At 37.1% G+C, this 25,338-nt stretch overlaps 2 protein-coding genes and 1 long non-coding RNA gene across 4 annotated transcripts; all 3 read right to left on the bottom strand.

Moving 5' to 3' along the window:
• Positions 1-1,430: 1,430 nt before the first annotated feature.
• On the bottom strand, positions 1,431-7,466 carry LOC104086590 (probable cinnamyl alcohol dehydrogenase 1). Of its 2 annotated transcripts, none has more exons than XM_009590901.4 (7): positions 7,334-7,466; positions 5,342-5,445; positions 5,005-5,118; positions 2,747-2,977; positions 2,317-2,602; positions 2,034-2,184; positions 1,431-1,951 (listed from the first exon to the last, which is right to left on the bottom strand). In XM_009590901.4, exons 2-7 carry the CDS (start codon positions 5,428-5,430, stop codon positions 1,755-1,757), a joined length of 1,068 nt encoding a protein of 355 aa, XP_009589196.1. In that variant the 5' UTR covers positions 5,431-5,445; positions 7,334-7,466; the 3' UTR covers positions 1,431-1,754. The 2 variants fall into 2 exon arrangements, with proteins under 2 accessions (XP_009589196.1, XP_009589197.1); XM_009590902.4 differs by having other exon boundaries at positions 5,342-5,440; positions 7,334-7,460.
• LOC138903466 (uncharacterized) lies at positions 3,413-3,969 on the bottom strand. Its single transcript, XR_011412560.1, has 3 exons — positions 3,833-3,969; positions 3,645-3,736; positions 3,413-3,521 (listed from the first exon to the last, which is right to left on the bottom strand). It is a non-coding gene; the product is annotated as an uncharacterized lncRNA (long non-coding RNA).
• Positions 7,467-8,201: 735 nt separating the features above from the next.
• On the bottom strand, positions 8,202-10,364 carry LOC104086593 (heavy metal-associated isoprenylated plant protein 30-like). The gene is made up of 3 exons (XM_018767498.3): positions 10,216-10,364; positions 9,505-9,580; positions 8,202-8,714 (listed from the first exon to the last, which is right to left on the bottom strand). The coding sequence occupies exons 1-3, from the start codon at positions 10,243-10,245 to the stop codon at positions 8,392-8,394; spliced, it is 429 nt and encodes a 142-aa protein (XP_018623014.1). The 5' UTR covers positions 10,246-10,364; the 3' UTR covers positions 8,202-8,391.
• Between the last annotated feature and the right edge of the window lie 14,974 nt (positions 10,365-25,338).

Raw genomic sequence — 25,338 nt, 5'->3', positions numbered from 1 at the left:
TAAAAGGTAAAAAGGTCCTTGATTTGTTGACTGTTGGTCCCTTTTTTGGTATGTTCCGTGATTTTCGCCGTAATGCCCGGTTAGTTACGGAAATTTCGGACCCATGTCGGATAAGCTGGCAATATATTCCTTGAGACTGTTATGACCGGGACCGGTTATGACCTCGATAAACTCGAAGGCAAGTATGGTGGTTCCGATGGCTAATTCGGTAAGGCAGGAACCGATCTTCGAGATTTTATCACCATCTCTCGATCCCAAATTGTCGTGTGGGATGCTCGGTCAAATCCTAAATTCGATTTTACCCGTATACATGCTCGTTAGCAATCTAGTTTAAGGGTGTTCGTCGGTCGGTACGGTACGGTATTTAGATATTTCGGTTCGGTATTTTTGGTATTCGGTATCATAAAATGCTATACCAATACCGTACCTAACTAAATTCGGTATGGTTCGATTTTTTGCCTTTCGGTTTCGATTTATTCGGTACGGTAACTTCGGTTTATTCGGTTCTAAAGCAGCTTCTGAACGTTATATTTAGGGGAGAATAACACCTTAACTAGCCATTAAAATTATAATTAGCCAGCAAAATCAATCTTATGAATGCAACAATAACAACAACAACAACAACAACTCAGTATAATCCCACTAGTGGGGTCTGGGGAGGGTAGTGTGTACGCAGACCTTACCCCTACCATGAGGTAGAGAGGCTGTTTCCAATAGAAACTCAGCATCCTTCCCTCCAAGAACTCCACATCTTGCTCTTGGGGTGACTCGAACTCACAACCTCTTTGTTGGAAGTGGAGGTTGCTTACCATCAGAGCAACCCCTCTTGTTAAATATGAATGCAACAACACTACAATATACCACAATTGTAAGTATGTCTGGTCTAAAGCTCTAACTTGCATCTCCACAATATACCAGACACTAGTAAGCTTCTTAAATGTGACCAAAATAAGTTTTTCACAAGTGTTGTTTACAGAAATCATTCAGGTAACATCCATTAACCACATAGACAAAAATAGGTGGTGCACAGGCTTTAACTAAAGAACATGGAACTAGAAACATTCTCCTTAAGCTCTTTGATAACTGCGGGCTGCAAGGATGACAGGATATTTAAAATTAATCCAATATATATTTCGGTACGGTATCGATATTTCGGTATTCCTAATACCAATTTTTTATAAAATGTAAATCAAATACCATACCAAATATCAAATACCAAAATACCAAATACCAAAAAATTCGATTTCGGTATGGTAATTCGGTATTTACCAAATTATGCACCGCCCTAATCCAGTTCAAAGCTAGTATCACGATAGGACAACTTCTCAGTTCATTCCATCCTCTCAGTCAAGCCAGATGCAAATGAAATAGTTGCTCCCACTCCGACAAGATTATTCTCCTTTTATCCCATTTTGTGTGACACAAATTGATTAGAAACGAAATTCAAAATATTTGTTTGACTAATATGTTTACATATTGCCTAAATTTCATTTTATGCCGGTAATAGGAAGTTTAAAATTTAAAACTAAACTAAATGTGTAATTATTTTAAAAATACACATAAAATAGAAAGAAGTAAATGGCAGCGAAAGAAATATAGAAGCGATAGTTGGTGTGAAAGAAAAACATGGTACTGATGCGCTAAAGGGAATAAGTTTACTTTTTATTTCCAGCTATGTCACAGCCACAAGAATGCTCATGTGAGATTTTTGCCATGCTTAATTTGGTGCAAGAGAACCATCCTCTTCCTCCATCTTACTTGAGGCTCTTACCTACATCAATTACAAAACGGTATTTGACATCCTTCTTAATTAACCTTTCGAGTGCCTCATTGGCATACTGAATTGGGACTATCTCAATTTCTGGATAAATTTTGTTGGAAGCACAGAAATCCAGCATTTCTTGTATCTGCTTCGTTCCACCAGTTACACTCCCAACAATGCTCTTCATACCTGTCACACATGAGTCATTTTAGCTGAGGACAAAATATCGAACACAGACTTCAAATTGTGAGCAGGTTTAGAAGATAAATACCGAGAACTAGGTTTCCCGGAGTAAATTTCACTTCAGTTGGGAAGCCAACCAGAACAAGAATGCCAGCAGTCTTTAGCAGCGACAAGTATGGATCAAATGGAATATCACCAGCAGCAGTGTTAATCATGAAGTCAAACGACTTACCCAGCGCCTGTAACAATGTAAAAGATCAATCACAGCAATAGCAGTTTATAGCATTTCCTGCGATATATTTTTTTGATGAATCATTTTCTGCAATATTTTTATCCGTAGATAAGTTCAGACCACAAGCTTATGACCATACCATCATCTGTTGTTCGTCCGACGAGACCACAAAATTGTCAGCTCCAAGAAGCTTCAGCGCTTCTTCTCTCTTAGATATACTTGTACTGAATACTGTTACATTCAATCCAAAAGCCTTTCCAAACTTCACTGCTAAGTGACCTAGACCACCTAATCCAATCACACCAAGAGATTTTCCAGGTTGATTCATGTTATGTCTCATCATCGGAGTATAGACAGTAACTCCAGCACATAGTAAAGGTGCTGCAGATGCAAGCGGGTAATTTTCAGGTATTCTAAAGCAGTACCTGTACATACAAGCAGGCATTTATCAGTAAATTATACAATGATTGTATTTGATAGACCATTTGGTCCATGTAAAATTAAAGATTGGGGGACTTAGGGTGGGGTGAGAACGATACATAATTTGTTAGAGAGTCAGATAAATTAACCTTTCATGAACAACAATGTAACTGGAGTATCCCCCTTTAGTAACTGTACCATCCACGTCTATACCATCAAAAGTGTATACTGCTCCTTTTGAGCAATGAACCTCTAATCCATCATTACAATATTCACATTCCCTGCATGAATTAACGTATGTTCCAACACCAACATGGTCGCCAACTTTAAAGTGCTTAACATTGGTGCCAACATCTCTCACAGTTCCCACAATTTCATGTCTGACAATCATGAAAATAATTAATAACACAATATACATATAAAGACAATAACTAAATGCCAATCTAAGCGGAAAATGTCACAATATAAGTAAATGAGAAAAAAATGTATCATGGCAACGCATGATTTCTGAAGGATGATAGGAAGGATGGGCAACAGATGAATGATGAGGCAAGGTCAATCACTGGAAAAAATAGCACTCCAGGCAGTGGAAAGCAGCAGCAAAAGTCGAAGGAAATAGATGCTCGACTACTGGTGGTATTGCTACTTTTGAGATGAATGACGTCTCAAAAGATATTGTTACTGGTGGTGATCGCATTGTAGAGGCAATTCATACACCTGCTGCAACCACACCAACTCTGCATATTTCCAATCCGGAAGTAGCTAAAATTATAAAGGAATCACAGCATGCCATGATGTTGAATTCCAATCCAACGATCAAGCCTCTCATGGTTACTCTAAACACATCGGAGCAGGATGTTCCTTCACAGATAATGGAGTCGTTCGGAGAGCAAGAGGGTGACTCGGGGCAGCAATTGATATCAACTGGAAATAACCAACAAGTACAAAAGGTATGGCCTCAATTTCTCAAGCAAATTCCACAAATAAAGTCACTGTTTCTAAGGAGCAACATGCTGTGATGAGTGAATTTTTGAGTACTCGTAAAACCTGGGCTGACCAATGTGAAGAGGATGAAGATGATGATTTCGAGAATATCCAGGATGATAGTACTGATGAGGAAGGTCAGTTTTCAGCAAGTTCTAAATCAAAAGATGAGGCAGCAAAGGCGCAAAATCAGCAGGTTTCTAATTCTACAGATAGTGTACCAAGGAGGAGAGGACTAAGCCCAAACGCACCTGTTTTTAGTCCATCCGGGCAGCAGCAAATTGCAGCAGTTGGCTTAAAAGATAGTCCTAATGCTAAGGCTCTATCTACTGGAAACATGGCGAACACAAGCTCAACCATTGCAAGGTACAATTTGACTCCTATAAATATACTTCAAGCTCTTGTTTCTCATGACATGGAGACTTTAAAAGCTCTGGATAATCCGGGCAAGGCAGTAGCTACTACTTCCAAGCCAGTTGGTATTGTGGCCAAGATTCATGAACCAGGTGCTTTAGTGCATGGATTTAATCCTACTGAAGTTTTTGGTGCGGATATGGGGCATGACTTATATGAAAAAGGGGAAGAGGAAGAACTCCTAGATGCAAGCTTTGCCAATGTAGCTAGGGAAGGAGATCTCTCACCTAGACATCTTAGAAGTGGATCCAACAAAAGCAAGAAGAAGGCACATGAGAAGCAACATAGTTGGGATGGCAAGGTCACACAAGAAGTTGTCATTAGGCAACTTCCAATGAGAGTTGCAAAGCAAAAGGCGGCTTCCCCTACCACCTCCACAAGGTCAATTAGATCAAAGAAAAAATATGAAGTTTGAAGAATCGTTGAAGATAGTTGAAAAAGAAGTCAAGGAGCTACAAGTTGAAGAGTTCACAAGGTTAAAGAAAGAGGGGCAAGACTCTAATTTTTACCTTGTCTTATTCTATCATTTTGTAAGTATTATCATATGTAATATCATCACAGAGTATGTTATAAACTTTGTGATGATCATAGAATACTTAGTCCTCTCTAATTCTTATTTTTTATATGCTTGCTAGTAGATGAGGTTGTTCATGCCTCAATAGGAATTGTAAGGTAAGGTCTAGCTCAGTAAGTGTTTGCTATTTGTCCAATGCCTTTGGGAATAATCCAAACGGTTATGAGATCATTCACCCTCATGAGACTTTGCCGGCAGCCACATCATGAGGCTTCATGAGGCTGCCATCATAAGACAATGGAGGCGCACATGGGTGATTATATAGCCAAGGCAATAGAGACAACACTACTGTAGCTTTTGTCCCCCTTACTTGTACTCTTCCTTTGTGGTTTTTCTTTTTCATTATTAATAAAATAGCTACTAGGCAGCCCGCCTCGTAGTATAATTTGCCTTAAAAAAAAGAAAAAAAAGGATTTCTGAAATCAAGCTTCCCACCCTGGCACTAGAGGATATTTTGAATGTCCAAGTTTATTCCTGGTCCAGACAATATCAGCGAAACATATTCCACAAAATGCAATATCTAGCAGAACATCATCACTGCCAACTGCCCTGCGGCAAGTAAAAGAAAATTTTAGCAGAAGATAAATAGCACTGCTACTTAAAAAACTCGAGAAGTAGATCAAATCAACAGTTCAACCATTTAAAGTTAGTCAAAGATCATGTATTTCCAAAAGAAATGGAACAGCCCTTGTCAAATGATGAAAACAGACCAAGAAGCAAAGAAAATAATACATCAGGAAAGGCCACTCAGCCATTGCAAGCTAAAATGTACCTCCGGCTGAATTTGTAAGGTGAAAGAAATCCAGATGGATCTCGGGCTGCCCAACCAAGGCAATTCTCCGCTGCACTTGCAGAAGTCATTTCAACTATTCTGCACTAAGAATACAACACAGAAATAAGATCTAATAGCAGAGAAGCCTAGCATTGTGTATTTGCGAAGTTTGCTTTGCACGTAATCTTCTACCACAAGTTGAATGACTTTATAGCTATTCTATGACCAAATTGAATTATTTTGGAAGAAATGAACACATACTCCCCCATTCCAAATCGATCATTAGTAGTCAATTTGACCAACTTTCAGAGTTAAAACTCAGATTTAGGTAAACTTATTTTGTTGAAAATATACAATTTACAAATTTAAAAAGAATAGAACAGAAGAGAACTATGAGGTAAACTTTTTCATTTTGAAAATCATAAAAGGATATAAGAAAATCTTGGCCAAAATTAACTTGTTTGACTCTAGACCAACAATAGGAAATCATTTTGGTACATGTATTAGTTATTACTATGGAGATAAAATTTAGAGGTGAAATATGAGTTGCTCTCTCATGTCCTTCCCGGAACAAAAAATTTGTTCTGATTGACTTATGACTATCAAATATTTAAAAACAAAATATAAACACAACAATAGCATCAATACAAGCAAGAGTATGATAATGAAATGGCATTGGAGATACAACATGGAAAGCCGTGGGCTATGGAAAGCTGTAATACAAGCAAAGTATGGGGTGACAAACAACTGGTGTACTAGACACGGTAGAGCTCCTCATGGTTCAGGTTCCTGGCAACACATCTCAAAGCTATGGGGTGAGTTCCAGCTTAATCATCACTCAAGCTGGGGAATAGAGCTCATATTTCTTTCCGGAAGTGGTTAGAGCAGAGATTCTGAAAGATGAATACCCAACTCTTTTTCTACTTGCTAGTGATCAGGAGTCCACTATTTCCTCTGGCAAGACAAATCTTGGACCCCACAGTTCAGAAGGGGTATCCAGGATCGGGAGATGAATGACCTGCTGGGATCACTTACAAAATTATCAGGTGTAAATGTCAACTCCTGGGTGCAGGACAGGTTGGAAGGGGAAGAATCAAAAGATAGAACATATACTGTCAAAAGGGGATATGACAATCTGTGTTCTAACAATTAACTGATTGACAAATGGCCATGGAAGCTTATATGGGAAACCAACCTACCTCCAAAGGTAGTTGGTTTTATCTGGACAACCTTGTATGAAGCATGTCTTACTCAAGACGATCTCAACAAAATATGCTATATGTGCCAGATGGAGTCTGAGAGTGTTAGGCATCTGTTTATGCACTGTGTAGTAGCAGCTGACATTTGGAATACGTTCTTATCAACTTTGTACTTGCCTGGGTCATGCCAAACAACATTAAAGATGCTTATGAGAGCTGGTCATGGAGAGTTCGGAAACCCATCAACAAAAAACTTGGTCTATAGTGCCTGGTTCTACTTTTTGGTGCATTTGGAAGAAAGGAATAGTAGGTGTTTTTTATGGGATTTTAACTCCTAATCACTCTCAAAGCCAATTGTTTAATTAACTTATTTAGTTGGTTCAATCAAGCTCATGTAACTAGTATTGAACTTTTTTTGGATTGTGTCTGCGCTTTAGTTGTTCAGTAAGTTTTTGTACATGAGCAGACATCTTCTTTTGTTGTAACTTTTGCTATGCATCTTCTTGATGCCATTTAATGAAATTCACTTCATAAAAAAAATAGCATAAAAAATTTGGAGACATACAACAGATCCTTAACTATTGTTCAAGTTGAGAATACAATAGAAAGAAAAACTTTTTGGTACATCAGACCAAGAAAAATCTAGAAACAGTTGATTCCAAATATAGATTTTAATCATAAAAATTGAAAGGAATATGCCAAAGCGGGAGGAGCAGATAAATACTGAAACTGTAGCATACAAATTCATCATTCATAAAACAACCATGAAATTCATAATGAGAAGAGAATAAACCTGGAAGGGAGGAACAATGGGGAAAAGAATGGAGCTAACCAACGAGTCCGAATAAAAGTTACTGCGAAATGGAAAATGGAAAAGTTACACCCTTTATAGTACGTCACTCGGGTTAATCGGGCCTCATATTTACGGGTTCGGATCCATCCAGTGAAAGTTCCCTCTAGTTCCTCTAGTGATGCACTCGATGTGCGACACGTGTCCTACCAAAATGACGGATCAGATCTGTTCTCTAAAGATATTCTTTGACCATGGTCTAAAGCCTTATTTTTCCTTAATTAGTACTATTAATTTTCCTCTCCGATGATGAGAGTGTTTTCATTATCAGTTAAATTGTCCATGATAGCTACTTATAAGTTTGGAAATATTTTGTGTGCTCGGATTTATGCTATGTACACTGACAGTATATTATATAATTTAATTTGTTATAGCATATCACTTATCGTTATTAAAGAGAGTTATCTGTGGTTACCTTTTAAATGATCAAATTGTGTAAATATTTTATATGGTAATTATTTATTTATACCTATGGTGTTCGGGCCAACTTGCGCACTTCAACTAATTCGACGGGATACATATTATCTCCCACGAGAAATAGGTACCAACAGGGGAGAAGCTATGTGTGGCCAAGGGTGGTCAACGAAATCTTTCGCCGAAAAATATAAAATATTACTTGTTAAGTTGTTATTGATCAAAAAATATACTTTGAACACCCTTGCATGACTCACTAACAAATAATATTCAAATTTTGTACGCTCTTATTGAATTTTTTAATTTCGCCACTGATACCAGGTAGCTCTATCCATCGTATTTGTATAAAGACGCATAAATTCTAAACAAACAAAATCCAAGACAATTAAAAACCATGTCACCAACGAGTAAGTCCCTTTGGTATTCCAATAATATTATACTATAATCTTGCATGATCATGATTCATATATGATGATTTCTAGAGGCAAGGTGACAACAACTGGGATGACATAATACACAGATTACACGCATAATTTACTAATCCACATAAGATTAATTAAGCTTATAAGATACATAATGCTTATACATCACATGAGAGAACAAGAATAGACATTATCATCATTAAACAAGTTGCTAACTTTGTCATCTCCTCGTTGACTAACAGGTAAATTGCCATGTTTTTCAGTAGCATTGTAGCCATGCCTCCAGTAATTGTAGCTCTCTTTGTACTCTATCGTCGTGTCTTTGAAATAGTTATTTGAGGATGTGAAATATAATGGTGGATTAGGATATGGCCAGAATTCTGCCCTCTTTCCTGTCCTTCTCACTGCCTTTAGCACCTTTTTCCGATCAATGTATCCCACCACTGTTACCTTCTCCATCTCTACGTCCACCTCCACTGAGTCTATCCCTATCGTTTGTACGATCACATTACTTATTAGATAATAACAAATAAATCTTTTGATAATTATTAATTAGTCTTTGATAAAAATAGTATCTATCCTACGTACTACTATTGATAATGTAATAAAAATCCTTACGCTTCCCATATATACTTAAATCTTACGAAAAATATTGAAAAATATATGACACAATTTTGTCAGAAGATTGTGACGAAATTTCATCAATTCGGACGAAGTGTGTGTGACAAAAATACAGATTTGTAGCATGTTTGCCGGAGCTTCTAAAAGTGCTTTTCAAAAAAGTATTTTTGGTTAGAAGCAACTTGTGTATGACTAATTAATTTGAAAAACACTTTTGAGCAGTAATCAATGTTTGCTCAAGTTTTTAGAAATTGCTTTTAAGTGTATTTTTTTTCAAAAATACTATTTAAAAAAAGTACTTTTGGGGAGAAAATACATTTTTATGCTTCTCAAAGATTGTTTTTGCTTATATTCTTTCCTTCTAAAAGTTTGGCCAAACACCTTAATTTTGGAGAAAAAGAGGATTCTGGAAAAACAAAAAAAAAGAAGTATTTTTGGCAAAAAAAAAAAAAAAAAAGGGTCAAACAAACTATTAGTTCCGTCTAGTAGGTTTGTAACAAAAATGAGGGTCATCACAAGTCCGTCAAAAATTTGTGACGGACATATGGATCATAAATTCTTTCAATTACAATTTTTTTTTTCTCTCAAGATAAATTTCAATGATATATAGCAACAATGGCAATATATAATTAAGCTGGTATATATCGATTTATGCACCTCTAAGCTTGAGCATAGCGTCTTTGACAACTCTCTCGCAACCTGGGCAACACATCCTTACTTTGAGTTCCACCGTCTGTAAAATGAATCAGGGTTTAATAGTTAGAGCCTGAGAATTTTCCTTTGCTTTGTAACTACACCTACTACTATTAGACCAAATGCGCTTCGTTCTCTTTGTTCCTTTTACTTTTTGGACTCTATTTTGTCGAACGTCAACAAAATTTAAGACAAACGATGGAAATGTTGGTGCGAAAAGATAAAAGTTATTTTAAAAAAAAAGGAGAAGAAGAAAAAAGAAAAAAAAGAAGAATGTATGGTCATCTCATTAACATTTTCCATTATATTGTGTTTCTCTTTTCGTATTCTAATTAACATGCATCTTTACAATAACATTGACTAGTAGAAAATCAAGTGAAATAATTATAGGTTGAACTGGCGAAAAGGTGGAGAAAATGAAACCTATTTTTGGTGTTGTTGAAAGTAATGTTGGATGTGCATGAACAAAGTTCCATATAGAAATAAAAAAAAATACTTATAAGAAGTTTGATACTCTTAATGGTGTTAGGCCTTTTAATTTGGAAAAAATCGTGCAAACTTGGTATAAAGCGGACAATATCACACAATATTAAGAATATGTTTGGACAAATTTTCCCTAACAAGTAAAAGAAAAGATGAAAGGAAGATAAAGAGCAATGGGATTGAAAGTGAAACCTGCAAAGAAAGTGGTCGACCCCTAGGCATGTTGTTGTAAATGCTTTTGTGGTTGTCTTGGTAATGAATAAAGATGATGATAGTGAAAGAAAGAGTAATTTGTAAAGTGAAGTGAAAAGCGCAAAATAGTTTCTGAAACTAGGTATTCCTTTCTAGCTGAATAGGTTGCTTGAGTATATATATTGGCATATACAGGTATAAAAAAATGGCAATTTGTGTAGACGTATTCGTCGAAGAGAATTAAGGCATCTCTTGATTAGCACATCAATTAAGCAAACAAACGCTATGTACTTGTCTAAAAACTGGCAAGCCCTCCTCTTTTACTTTATTAAATATTTTCAGAGAATTTTACACAAGTAGCCGTATGATTTTACTATTTTATTTTTCCTAAACGGTATACATAGATTATATACCAATTATACACATATTATATATAAATTATACATATATTATACATTCGTCGATTATTTTTAATTTAAATAATTGAGTGAACTGCTATTTAGGTTAATTCTTCTATTTTCAAAGAAACTAGCATATTGTGGGCTTATTTAATATTTTTTATATATAATAGGAAAAATGATACTATATAACCGCTCTCAAAATAATAACTAAAAATGTATATTTTTTTTATATTTTTTATTTATATACATTCTGTATGTTATATACAAAAATTATATAAATTTAATACACTTTTTCGGCTACTGAATATATATAGTTTCTGGTGCGACTAAAAGCGAAAAAAGCCCTATAAAATACAGCAAAAAAGGGCTTATCTCAATGAATTAATTAAGAGCCCTTTTAGGAAGGGAATGGCATCTTTTTTGGGATTATATATTCCCTTCTTGATGTACTTATCCTTGATGATGTTGGTGTTTCATAAGTTAATTGGTTTGGTATACTTGATGTACTTAATCTTTCTTTTACTATTTCTAAGTCTTCTTCCATGTTAATTTCTTTATAACTATATTCATTATTATCAATAACTGTAACTATTCTTTCAAATGGATTTTCTATTTTTATTTTATATAATATGTGGTGAATGAATGCTTAAAGCATGGGTCAAACTGACACTGAAAAGTAAAAGGAATATGATCAGTTTTTTGTGGGGATGGGCCTAAGGATGCAAAGGAAAAAATAAAAAATAAATGGATGCTGAGACTGGAAAGTAAAAGGAATATCAGGTCTCGTGTGGAAGATGTATGGGCTTAAGGAAGTACAAAAGGTATTTGATACAAAGGAACATATATATTCCAAACATCTCCTTTTCGTTTTCTTGTCATTATCATGTTCTTTTTCAATCCTGGTACATGCCAATTGCCAAGCATGCACCATCAGAAAAATTAGGACTATATTCTAAATTCAAGACATATTAACTCAAAATAATATTATGAGCTAATGTAATGAGATTAATTATTTCAGTCAAATTTTATGAATTTGATTAAAGTTTAATGTTATTGTGTTAGTCCATGTGGTGCGCTTCAAATAATGAGTCCAATTTTTAAGCCTTGGATCCATGGTGGTGTGTTGCCTTATCCCAAGGGGTTGTGTGATACAAATAAGGGTTAGTTATTTCATCTTTTATATGAGATGGCTAATCTCATTATTTTATTGTAAAATTTATCTTGAATCAATTAATACCTATAATCAAACATGAGATAAATATAATTTCAATTTATATGCCAGTATTATTATTCTTATCTCTCGTAATAAATGACCCCTAAAGGTCCAAAATCATGTAATGTGTTAAGAGACGTGGCTTGCCAAGTTAAAGAAATGGACAATGGTATCATGTCACATGCTCAATAAAACATGTCAAGTCAAATCAAATTTTTAAAAAAAAATCAATATACAAATATGAATATGACAAGTGTATAATATTCTAGCCAATCAAATATGATATGTTTGCTGCTTCAAATGATGAGTCCAATTTTTAAGCTTTGAATAAATGGTGTGTTGTCTTATCCTAAGGGGTTGTGTGATACAAATACGGATATCCTATAAGATTAATTATTCCATCTTTTATATGGGATGACTAATCCCATCATTTTATTATAAAATTGGCCAAATATATCGACAGCCTCTTAAAGTTGTTCACACTTTTCAGATAGACACTCCATGTTAAGTTCGTTCAATTTCAATACTTCAACCACAACTCAAATATGTCATTTAGACACAAAATTTGAAGGCAGACAAACACAAAAAGTATGTGATATTCACATGTCAGACTCATGAATAAGACAAGGACACGTGGATTTAACTTAAACAAATTTGAAAAAAATTTGAAAAAAATAAATTAAAAGTAAAAAACGAGAACCCCACCCCACCATCGTCATCTTCCCCAAACGACCCCTTTTTGCCGGAAAAAAATTTATGGCCATTTCTTTCCAATGATGTCTTCTTCTCCAAATTGTTTTTTATTTTATTTTTTCCTTTTTCTTCACGCAAGAGCTTTCGCCTAAATTTATTTGAAACATCCAAATATGATTTTCTTCTTCTTTAGATTCACAAAGCTTAACTGGAATGTTTGGAGATGTAAATCTGATTTTTCTTCAAATCTAAGTCACAAAGTTTAATTTTGTTACTATTGAGAAAAAATAAAACTTTGCCGGAAAAAATGAAGTTTCGCCGGAAAATATTACCGTTCAAATTTTTCTTCTTCTAATTGTTAATCTGTTACTTTTGATAGATCCAAATGTTGACAAGAGAAGACGGAGGTAACAAGGTTTTTCTCTCTTCTTCGTGTTACTTTTGTATGGGTCAAAATCTGCCTAAAGGCATTCAACACGAGTGATGTTGCCATAAGTAATATGGACGAGGTCAACTAGTAACTAATAGGATTCGTTGCCGAGCAACCAATTATGGTCGAGGTCGAGTATTAGAGGGAGCAGTAACAGCAAGTTTAGTAGAGAATATTCTATTAAATATTCTTGATACTTGCACTTTTAGGGTTAATTGAGGGCCTGTCCCTATAAATAGAAAGAGATAAATCAGATGAGGGGTCTCGGACACAAACTTCCTGGACAAAGAACAGACTCTCTACATCTTAGATAGCAGATCCAAGAAAGGCTCCGAAATTCTTGTATCTATCTATCATTCATCATAGCCAAAAGAGGAACCATTTTCATCATATTCGAGATTGGGTGAATCATTCTCCTTATTTACTTTAGTGTCATTCAATGTAATTAAATCTTGAATATTCCTCTCCCATTATTGATATTCTTACATTGAATTCATATCTGAAGTTATTATTATTAGCTAGGCTTAACTCCTCATTAAATACATTCAATTAATTTAGCCAAAGAAAATTATTTTTTGGTTAAATAATTTGGCACCGTCTGTGGAGATTCTCCTAGTTAAAATTTTAGTTTCTTCCAGATCTGTAACTAAAAATAAAGTTCCAAAACCCCTGCTTTCTTGTAAGCACAGACCTAACATGGCAGGTAACGAGAAGAAAGGATGAAGGCAGTGGCCGATCTCACCACCAACCTCTTAAATACCATCAACGAAGTTTCTGAAATGGAGGGCGAAGATGTAACGCCCAATGCCTCTCCTAGGCGAAGTGGCTCACCCCTCCCCCATGGTAGCATCACAACATCCCACGGCAAAGAGGCTTCCACATCCACAACGGAAGAGGCGCCACCCGCAGTGAAGAAACTACTTGAGGCTTAGCTAACAAACATGCTGACTAGCGTCCTCTACAAACCTTCCCAAAAAGAAATCAGAGAAAATGCGAAGATATGCGTTGCGCCAATGACGGCGGAGCGGTACGTCCCAACTCACAATGTTAATAATGCAGGCAATGATACCCTCACGACCATTCTGAGAAAGATGAAAGAAATGGAAAGCGAAAACTATCACGACCCGAACCAATGGGCCGCGACGGGCACCCCGTACCTTACTCAACCGAGTACCAACATAACGTATCCTTCTTATTACTTCATCATATACACGTGACATACGGGCCTAATAGGCCAACATGATCATTTATAAACTCAAAACATAGGCCGACAAGGCCGTACAATTTTTTACGTACACTACATATGCCTACAAGCCTTTAAGAGTACATAATTGTCATAAAGGTCGGGACAGAGCCCTGCCATACCAAACCATACACATCTAAATCATACTGACCAAACAAGCAACTCCGGAGCAAATTGAGTGCGCTGATATCTTCTGCTGAGCTGATCGCCTACTTGGAGGACTCTCAACCTGTCTATCGAGACCTGCGGGCATGAAACGCAGCATCCCCAGGCAAAAGGGACGTCAGTACAAATAATGTACCGAGTATGTAAGGAATAAAAATCAGTAAATAATAGACATGAGAGAAACATGGAGTAAAACACTCGACATGTACGTCTGCATAGCTCTGTGAACCATTTCATTTTTATAATGTCATGCATATACGTATAAATGTCATACAATGTATAGGTATATGTGTTCATAACATCATCAAGCCTCTGAGGGCTTCCTATCATATCATTTCGGCCATTGTGGGCAAATCATCAATGTATACCAACTGATCAGGTGGTGGTACGTATATAACGCCATAACCTTTTCCCATATTCCATATACATATAATATATATATATATACGCGTATATAACGCAATCTGGTCATGGGTCAATGTATATGTATAAATACATGAAATGCATAAGAAATACGTTAATAATATTTTCTCGGAATGTCATAAAAATAATATGCCATAAGAAATACGTTAATAAGATTTTCTCGGAATGTCATAAAAATAATATTTCCTCTCATATAAATTTTATCAAATACGTATTTTTCTGAGACCCATGAACAGAAGATATAATAATAATTCACATGGGGAATCAAGAATATAGACACCCCTAATATTTCTATGAATAGAGTCATTTATAGAAATTGTGCATTTGCTCATTTAGTTCGTGTCGTATAGATCATGCCAAAAGGAAAGATGGGATAGCCTTAACATACCTGGAGTAGGAAAAAATCTGTACGATATTCTTGAGAAAGATTGCACTGTATTCCCTTAGAATTACAAAATCCCGTTGTTAATGTGCTAAGAAACCTCATTGATCGAAGAAATTATGTTGTAGTGTTTTGTAAGAATTTCTACGAATTTGTAGCAATTTGTAACAAATCACCTTGCTAATCTTCAAAACCTCACGTCTGATTTGTAGTATTTGAGAATGAAATGGTCTTTGTATTTAAAACCCTAGAAAGTGAAGTTAGCATCTCATTGTTAATTGTTATTGTTGTTGTATGAAGTTTTAAAAATTTTCCTCACTGTTGTTCTTTATGCAGCCTTTCTGAGTATATCATGATTTTGTCAAAATGGATTGATATCCATGGAAGACAAGTTTAGTGACTAATATGACTCCACCTTCTACGTGTAAATAGCTTAAGAAGGCAAGAGTCACTTACTCCACTTGCTAAATTGACTTAATGAATTAATGTCCATGTGCCTACTAATTGAATGGACTAAAGGCATGAGTCACAATTTGTTTAAGGCAAAAGCTGCCACATGGGGGTGGGGTGGGGATTTTAATATTATCCTATAATCAATTAATTAATTAATTAGGTAATATCCCGCTATCCGGTAATTAATCAATTACCCGCATAATTAAAAATTATCTCAAATTACTTAAAATTCTACTTATTTTTAATACACTTTATATATCATACTATTATGGTCATGGAGTACCTTGTGTGACACTAGTCTATAAACACTGGGTATTTTGGCTCGGACCGTATTATATCCCAAATCGACAACCTTTAACGAAACTCATTTTCTTCTATTTGCTTACCTTCTCTCCTTCACGAATTTACTCATCATGTGTTTGAAATAGTATAATGCTTATAATCTCAAGAAAATCTCACCCCCGAGTTTACGTCAATTAATTGAAGACAAAACTTTAATATACGAAAATGCGGGATGTAACATCATTCCCCCCTTTGGAACATTCGTCCTCAAATGTTGACTGATGCCCTTATCATTCTCATAACCCATAGATCTTGCAAATACTCTAATACTCTTCTTGCCATCTAGGCAACTGTTCTGTGAATAAATCCAAAGGCCAGGGCATCCCCCTCCCCTTCCCCCTCTTTAGGCCTTTTTCTCACACCATGACTTATGGTCAGAATCCTTCCAGTCTCGTAATTGTTGCTACATTCTATCATGCGGCTTGTACGACTCTGACCTTGTAAGTGCTCTTATGCGTCTCTTCTCTCCTTTTTCCTCCAGCTTTTAGGCCTCAATTTATAAACATATACAGAGCTTGACAAGATATCCCTTTGGGCATCTATAGGCATATTGAATTTCTTCGCTCAGTACCTTGTTAAACTTACGAATATTGATATATCTTGTTTCATAGACCCGGTTATCCATCTGTATGACTTTACTACATCTAAGTAGGTCATAATATACCATTACTCTTACCTTGATTTATCGTTACTGAGGTCTGCTACCAAACTCCAGGTTACGTTTGTTGCTTATCCCATATATATAAATCTATATCTTTTGATGCTTCCTCATTACTGTTCATCTCAAGAATGACGGCCTAATATCATCTCATACTTTATAACTTCTATCCATCCATTGTTGATTCACCTCAATATTGATCTATAATCTACCCCTGATAACTTAACCTTTTATGTAACACTGCCGCTAGGGTTCACGTTTCATCGGGGAACATCTTAAATGATTAGACTGATCCACCCGGGGCGATACTATGCTTTCATGACCGTACCTCATAGCATCCCAATGTGATTTACCTTGCGTGGGTATTTTAATCCTGTCCAATTCATGAGATCCCTTTCTTTTCTTCGTCAGATCATTACTCAATCGAAGGCCCAAATGTCATCCTTTATCTATCACAATTATACCCTTATTCTATTACCAGGGCAGCATTCCATCTCTTCTAAATGCTATTAGTCTTAGACTCCTTTGAGTTCATTCGGGCTATAGTGAGCTTTGTATAACTTAGAAAAACCATCACTCTTCTTGTTTTCATGGGCTTAATCCTGAGGACTTATCCATTTTTGTCACCTTCTCACTTGCTTTTTCTTATCCTTACTCCTGTCTTCCTAAAACCTTGTCGCTTCACCATACAATAGCTTGCAACCTACACATATCTATTTATAATACTTGCAACCTTTCAACTTGCTTGCATCATAGACTTCCTTGTGTCATTTTGGATCATCAAGCGAGATATCACATCGTCTCTAACTCTTCTTTACTCTCTTAGTCAGGCTTTTCGATACCTAGACCATAGGCTGGAAGATATGCTACTGGCGATGCCGCTATTATTCCTAGATACCGAATCCCCGCGCTTCTAGCCTTTTATCCGACATATGGACTATTCATGATCTTCTGCCTTTGAGTATCTTGTACGTTGTTCACCTTTACCTTACTTACCTTAAAATCTCGCATTGTATCTTCTATCTCTTTCATGACCTCCCTTTCATCTAGGTGTAATTCACGTCCATAACTTAAAGCTCTATTATAATACTTGCACCTCTGGTGCATACACAATCTGGTGGGAGCTTCGTACAGACTTCTTAGGAGGCTGGTACTTTTCTAACCGGCCTTATCGTAGGGCCGTTATAGAATATGATTGTTGTACTATCCTTGTTGTACCTCTGACATTAAGAGTGACCCTGTAATGTGCTCGATCACGATTTTTATAATTTTTCGGGTCCAGTAATCAGATTCCTGATTTTCTTAGTTGATGTAACTCTTTAGTTTCCTCCTTCTTCTGATCAGCCTTTATGTACGCTTAAGCTATCTCCTGATCTGCGGTTCATGGTATTAGTTATTATGTTTAGCCTTTCATAGGCGCTGTGGAATATTCATGATATAATCCTTTAACAATTCGATCTATGACCTGGGCTCAATTCTTTCTTTTAACTTATACCGGAATCTTCCACGGTTATATATGCTACATGTATAAAACTCCAACTCTTAAGTGCGTCCATAACGTAACTAACTTTGGATCATTGATCGAATAATTCCTTTTGTTCCTTCTCAGCTTTCTTTAAACGTAGGCTTTTACTTTTTTTGGTCTTTCTTTCCTATTTCGTGTGCATACTTCGCTTATCTTAGTGCCCACGCATATTGGAATTCCATACAACTCATATGATCTTGGATATCGCTTCTGATTTTATTTCCCATTCATTAGCCATGGTAGGTGCCATTTTATTATGGAGTGCATACAATGTTGTTGTGAGACTGTTGTTATAAGACAATTCCTTCCTTAGGTCACTGAGCTTAGGTTGAAGCCTTCTTCCTTACTTTCTCAACTAGTCTTTTATTGTAGTATTTAGGGAGGACCCTCTGACTCTTGTAAAGCTGTGAGCTTATTACATCGTATACCTGATAGAATATTTGATGTTCGTACTCACATATAATTATCCTTAGTTACTTTCCTCCACGCTCATGTGCTCGTATGGTATCTTTTGAACTGAAGTTTTGATTGTTTTCCCAGTGGGACTCTCTTTTATTTCCATAACACTCATACGGTATCTTTAACTACCCCAACTCTTATCTGAATATTTCTAAAGGTTGCGATGTCATATCTGCGAGACTGAATTCCCCATGTTGGGGTTCACTCTGTTTATCTTGCACGATCTATTGATTTGTCTGTATCCTCTTGTCTAGCCATAACTAGGCTCTTCCTGAATCAACTGCTAACTAATCGTTGGCCCACTCTCATATCAATATTCCGCGTAATCTTTCTTGGGTTATTTCCTTTGTCTTAACTTACGTCTCGTACTGGCTCCTAATTTATCAATAACATCTCGAGCAGGAACCCTCACTTCCTCTCCTTGACGTCGTGTTTGCATAATGTTCTGGAATCGTAGCCTATCTGTAGGCTTTGAATAAGTGCAATCTCATCCCTTTTTCATTTTTGTCGCATTCTTCCTTTACCATACCATAATTACTAGAACCACTTAATTCTGACTTAATGCCACATCACTCCATATTCCCCCCTTTAGGGGAGTACTAAGATTTGGAGCTATGATGATCTACCTATAGATGTTTTACCTTTTCATCTTTGGCGTCCTTTCACATTACCGATAACCCTTACTCGCCTTGCGGTAATCCTTCTGTACCAAGGATAACAAAATTCCTTACTCACGAGGAAGACACCTAGTATAACTTGCACATACAGTCCCTTAAGCTTAATTTTTCTCACATTGCTTGCTTTGGGGAAGCATCTTCCTGAATGACCATTCTCTGAATTTCTCATGAATCTTCTTCTGTTGTCCATTCTATTATCGCCGGAACGAAATCTAAAACTCTCATGATGCCGACTATTATCCAATCACTCAGTCCCTAATTCATGTGTAGTCTATCTTGTTCACCAGCCCATACTGATTCCTATTATTCTGGGGTCTAACTTTTCCTCCCGGTAGTTGCATTGGAGTCACGAACTTATATCTCGAAGTGAGGATATGACTTTATGGATATACTCTTTTGTTGTCTTAAGGCCTGTCACATCTTGTCTCTTCCTTCACTTGACTATAGATTTTGTAATACTGTCATCTTTTGATCTACCATTGTCATCCATGTATCATATCTTACTCTTAATGCTTCATTAGCTTTCTTCTTATTTTCTGCTAATATTTCTATCTATCACTTTATTCTGAAAACTTTAACAAGATATTCTTTTGCTTTTAGCTCCCCTTTGCTCCATCCACTGACTCTTCGGGTTGCCTAGCATTATATCTCTACTAGGGACGGGAGCCATACTAAGATAATATTTATTCCTTCCAGGATTTCAGTGCCTGTCCTTGGACATTCTAGTTTTCGTATCTAGCTATACTATCCTAGAGTGCACCATCTGGGTGTCTCACAATGAGACATGTTAGCACATTTGCAATATCCTTCGGAAATGTCAACTAACACAAACAATCAATTCACCATTTTGGGTTACTCTAACCCCAGCCGGATTATGATATCCCGTCCTTTTCTTAATATACACCTGTTAGCCCCCAATAAGGTATAACTGAGATGGGTGTGGCCAATTATACATACCTCTATTACTGTTGAGGGTAACTCACAATGCTTATATTTTTTTACCAGAACTGTAATACTTATAATCTTCCTTAACTGGGTACCTCGTACCCTTCTTTACCTTGCTTCTTTTACTTGCTGAAACTTGTGTCTCCCTCTTTATTCCTTTTTACCGTAAGAGTGGATTGGCATTCTTGCCTTAGGGATCCTTATCAAGAAGCTTACACATCTTAGTATACACATGATTTGCTGAATAACTCATATTTATCCATCATAAGCATGATGCAAAAATCAAGTTCCTCTGACATAACTCTTCCACAGCTATATCTCTTACCAACCGTCTTTCTGGATGTAGGCATCATCGTATTATGAATAAGATAGAGTTAGAAAATTGAGTTCTTACAATTGAGCTCTATGACACGATCTAGAGTAAGAAGAAAGAGTGACATTCCTAAATGCCCTGTAGCCTCCTGCTTATAAGTGTGGTGCACAACACACCCATAAACAAGACTCTACTAGACACGGCTTGTAGACTCCCTAGGATAGAACCGCTCTGATACTACTTTTGTCATGACCCGAACCGATGGGCCGTGACGGGCACCCGGTACCTTACTCAACCGAGTACCAACGTAATGTATCTTTCTTATTACTTCATCATATACACGTGACATTCGGGCCTAATAGGCCAACATGATCATTTATAAACTCAAAACATAGGCCGACAAGGTCGTACAATCTTTCACGTACACGACATATGTCTACAAGCCTCTAAGAGTACATAATTGTCATAAAGATCGGAACAGATACCCGCCATACCAAACCATACACATATAAATCATACTGACTAAACAAGCAACTCCGGAGCAAATTGAGTGCGCTGATATCTTCTGCTGAGCTGATCGCCTACTTGGAGGACTCTCAACCTGTCTATCGAGACCTGCGGGCATGAAACGCAGCATCCCTAGGCAAAAGGGACGTCAGTACAAATAATGTACCGAGTATGTAAGGAATAAAAATCAGTAAATAATAGACATGAGAGAAACATGGAGTAAAAGACTCGACATGTACGTCTGCATAGCTTTGTGAACTATTTCATTTTTATAATGTCATGCATATGCGTAAAAATATCATACCATGCATAGGTATATGTGTTCATAACATCATCAAGCCTCTGAGGGCATCCCATCATATCATTTCGGCCACTGTGGGCAAATCATCAACGTATACCAGTTGATCAGGTGGTGGTGCGTATATAATGCCATAACCTTTTTCCATATTCCATATACATATAATATACATATATACGTGTATATAACGCAATCTGATCATGGGTCAATGTATATGTATAAATGCATGAAATGCATAAGAAATACGTTAATAATATTTTCTCGGAATGTCATAAAAATAATATGCCTTAAGAAATATGTTAATAATATTTTCTCGGGATGTCATAAAAATAATATGCCTGTTGTATAAATTTTATCAAATACGTATTTTTCTGAGACCCATGAACAGAAGATATAATAATAATTCACATGGGAAATCAAGAATATAGACACCCCTAATATTTCTATGAATAGAGTCATTTATGAAAATTGTGCATTTGCTCATTTCGTTCGTGTCGTATAGATCATGCCAAAAGGAAAGAAGGGATAGCCTTAACATACCTGGAGTAGAAAAAAATCCGTACGATATTCTTGAGAAGGATTGCACCGTACTCCCTTAGAATTATAAAATCCTGTTGTTAATGTGCTAAGAAACATCATTGATTGAAGAAATTACGTTGCAGTATTTTGTAAGAATTTCTACGAATTTGCAGCAATTTGTAACAAATCATCTTACTAATCTCCAAAACCTCACGTCTGATTTGTAGTATTTGAGAATGAAATGGTCTTTGTATTTAAAATCCTAGAAAGTGAAGTTAGCATCTCATTGTTAATTGTTGTTGTTGTTGTATGAAGTTTTAAAAATTTTCCTCACTGTTGTTCTTTATGCAGCCTTTCTGAGTATATCATGATTTTGTCAAAATGGATTGATATCCATGGAAGACAAGTTTAAAGACTAATATGACTCCACCTTCTACGTGTAAATAGCTTAAGAAGGCAAGAGTCACTTACTCCACTTGCTAAATTGACTAAATGAATTAATGTCCATGTGTCTACTAATTGAATGGACTAAAGGCATGAGTCACAATTTGTTTAAGGCAAAAGCTGCCACGTGGAGTTGGGTGGGGATTTTAATCTTATCATATAATCAATTAATTATTTGGTAATATCCCACTACCCGGTAATTAACCAATTACCTGCATAATTAAAAATTATCTCAAATTACTTAAAATTTTACTTATTTTTAATACACTTTATACATCATACTATTATGGTAATGGAGTACCTTGTGTGACACTAGGCTATAAACACCGAATATTTTGGCTCGGACCGTATTATATCCCAAATCGACAACCTTTAACGAAACTCATTTTCTTCTATTTGCTTACCTTCTCTCCTTCACGAATTTACTCATCATGTGTTTGAAATAGTATAATGCTTATAATCTCAAGAAAATCTCATCCTCGAGTCTACGTCAATTAACTGAAGACGAAACTTTAACATACGAAAATGAGGGATGTAACATCAAAATGCTTTGAGACCAAATAAAAGAGCATCAAGAAAGGGTGGGCTAAATACTAGGCGCCCCAAAACCTTTACCAAAAAGAGATGTTGGTCGGTTCGTTGAACAACCGTACAGTGATGAAGTCGCCCCACATGCCATACCCAAAACCTTCAAAATGCTGCCATACCTAAAAATATACAACGGTACAACCGACCCTGAGGATCATGTGACTCTCTATGTCACCGCAGTAAAAGGCAACGACCTCACCAAAGAACAAGTATCCTCCATCCTGTTGAAAACGTTTGGCAAAACCCTCACTGGGGCACATTAACTTGGTATTCACAGCTGCACGTGTGCTCCATTGAAACTTTCGAAGAGATGGCCGACAAGTTCGTGATAGCCCATGCCGGAGCTAAAAAGGCGGAGGCAAGAGACCAGGAAGTCAAATGCCCTCTACGAATTCCATCAGGAATGAGGTCATAAAACCGAGGATTGCATTGCACTAAGGCAGGAGGCCGTGAACATGCTTCACCAAGGGCACTTGAAAGATTTGTTGAGCGACCGCGGAAGAGCCAACTTCGCCTAAGGTTGTGAACAGCACCAGGGGCCTCCAAAACTACCTTCACCAACTCGCACCATTCAAATGATCATCGGGGGCGGCAACGACGCATCTATCAACATCGTAAAGTTCACCACGACCCACAAACTCAAACGGTCGATCACTCATGAACGGTACGATGAACTCGAAGAAAGTATCATCTTCGATGAGTCAGATACCCACGGTTTGGTTTTCCCTCACTATGATGCTCTTGTTATCACATGGGAGCAGCGCGTGCATTATCCACCCTCGAGTACTTGCACAGATGGGAACTCGAGGAAAAGATAGTGCCACGCTGCATCACACTGACCGGTTTTAATAATGTAGTTGAACGAACATCTGGAGAAATCACTCTCCCCGTCTTAGCCAGCGGCGTCACTCTGGAAACCACATTCCATATTATGGACCAAGATACGACGTATAATGCCATAATAGGTCGACCCTGGATACACGCCATGAAGGCCATTCCCTCTAGCTTATACCAAGTTATCAAATTCCCCACCCCATGGGGAGTATTCAGCATACGAGGAGAACAACACACTTCCCGAGAATGCTATCGCATCGCCCAGGACTGCACATACACCCAACAAATAGAGGGAAAAGTAAAAGATGCATAGCAATTAACATGGTCGAGGTCGAGTAATGATGAAATGGAAGACGTCATCAAAGACCCAGAAACAACATAAGCCACAAGATCAACCGTAGAAAACCTCGACCCCGTCCAACTTGATGATAATGACCACGACAAAAGAGCATATATCGGCCACAAGCTTCAAGAAAAAGGTAAATCCCGTCATTTCTTAACTAATAACGCAAACTTGTTTGCCTTTTCCCATGCAGATATGCCAGGCATCCCGAAGGAGATAGCGACACACAAGTTGAACGTCGATCCATTTTATCCTCCGGTAAGGCAAGTTAGGCAGAAATTCAATTCCGCAATAAACGATGCATTTCGCTAGGAGGTTGAAAAATTACTAGAAAACGGCTCTATAATGGAATCAAAATATCCCCAATGGGTCGCCAATGTAGTCATGGTAAAAAAGAAGAACGAAAAATGGCGTATGTGTGTAGACTTCATAGATTTGAACAAAGCATGCCCAAAGGACTCATTCTTGCTACCCCATATCGACCAACTCATTGACGCAGCAGCAGGGCATGAACTGCTAAGCTTCTTAGACGCATACTCGGGCTACAACCAGATCCTCATGGAGGAGGAAGATCAGGAGAAGACCACCTTCATCACCCACTAAGGAACATATTGCTACAGGGTAATGCCCTTCGAACTAAAAGAATGCGTGGCGACCTATCAGAGGTTGGTGACAAGAATGTTCAAAGACCAACTCGGCAAAACCATGGAGGTCTACATAGACGATATGTTGGTCAAATCCAAATGGAAAAAAGATCACATAGACCACCTGAAAGAGGCCTTTGACATACTCAGGTGATACAGTATGAAACTAAACCCCGAGAAATGTGCATTCGGTGTTGCCTCAGGAAAATTCTTGGGTTTTCTGGTATCACAAAGAGACATCGAGGTCAATCCCGATCAAATTAAGGCCATAGAAGGAATACCTGAACAGTTAACCAGCAAAAAACAGGTTCAGAAGCTAACCGGCCGCATCGTCGCCCTGTCAAGATTTATCTCACGATCATCTAATAGGTGTCATAAATGTTTTGGCGTATTCAAGAAAGACAACAATCTCCTATGGACGTCCGACTGCATGCAAGCCCTGAAGGAGTTAAAGGCTTATTTATCATCACTACTATTGCTAGCCAAAGCAGAACCCGGAGAACGTCTCCTCATCTACCTCGCTGTATCCGAAGTAGTAGTAAGCACAGTCCTGGTACGAGAAGACAAAGGTACGCAATCCCCCATCTACTACATTAGCAAAACCTTAATCGACACCGAGACGTA

Source organism: Nicotiana tomentosiformis, chromosome 12 (assembly GCF_000390325.3).
Source record: "Nicotiana tomentosiformis chromosome 12, ASM39032v3, whole genome shotgun sequence".
Classification (NCBI taxonomy): Eukaryota; Viridiplantae; Streptophyta; class Magnoliopsida; order Solanales; family Solanaceae; genus Nicotiana; species Nicotiana tomentosiformis.
The sequence above is the reverse complement of the archived record's forward strand: the minus strand, read 5'-3'. Positions and strand labels throughout refer to the sequence as shown.

What these genes read in the sequence shown, in the direction of transcription:
- LOC104086593 (XM_018767498.3), bottom strand. Translation starts at nt 10,245, where the DNA reads ATGCCTAGGGGTCGACCACTTTCTTTGCAG. An exon ending in GTCGACCACTTTCTTTGCAG is followed by an intron (nt 9,581 to 10,215) that starts GTTTCACTTTCA and finishes TTCATTTTACAG; the next exon opens with ACGGTGGAACTCAAAGTAAG. An exon ending in CGCTATGCTCAAGCTTAGAG is followed by an intron (nt 8,715 to 9,504) that starts GTGCATAAATCG and finishes TACAAACGATAG; the next exon opens with GGATAGACTCAGTGGAGGTG.
- LOC104086590 (XM_009590901.4), bottom strand. Translation starts at nt 5,430, where the DNA reads ATGACTTCTGCAAGTGCAGCGGAGAATTGCCTTGGTTGGGCAGCCCGA. An exon ending in CGGACGAACAACAGATGATG is followed by an intron (nt 2,185 to 2,316) that starts GTATGGTCATAA and finishes ACATTGTTACAG; the next exon opens with GCGCTGGGTAAGTCGTTTGA. An exon ending in TCCGGGAAACCTAGTTCTCG is followed by an intron (nt 1,952 to 2,033) that starts GTATTTATCTTC and finishes CATGTGTGACAG; the next exon opens with GTATGAAGAGCATTGTTGGG.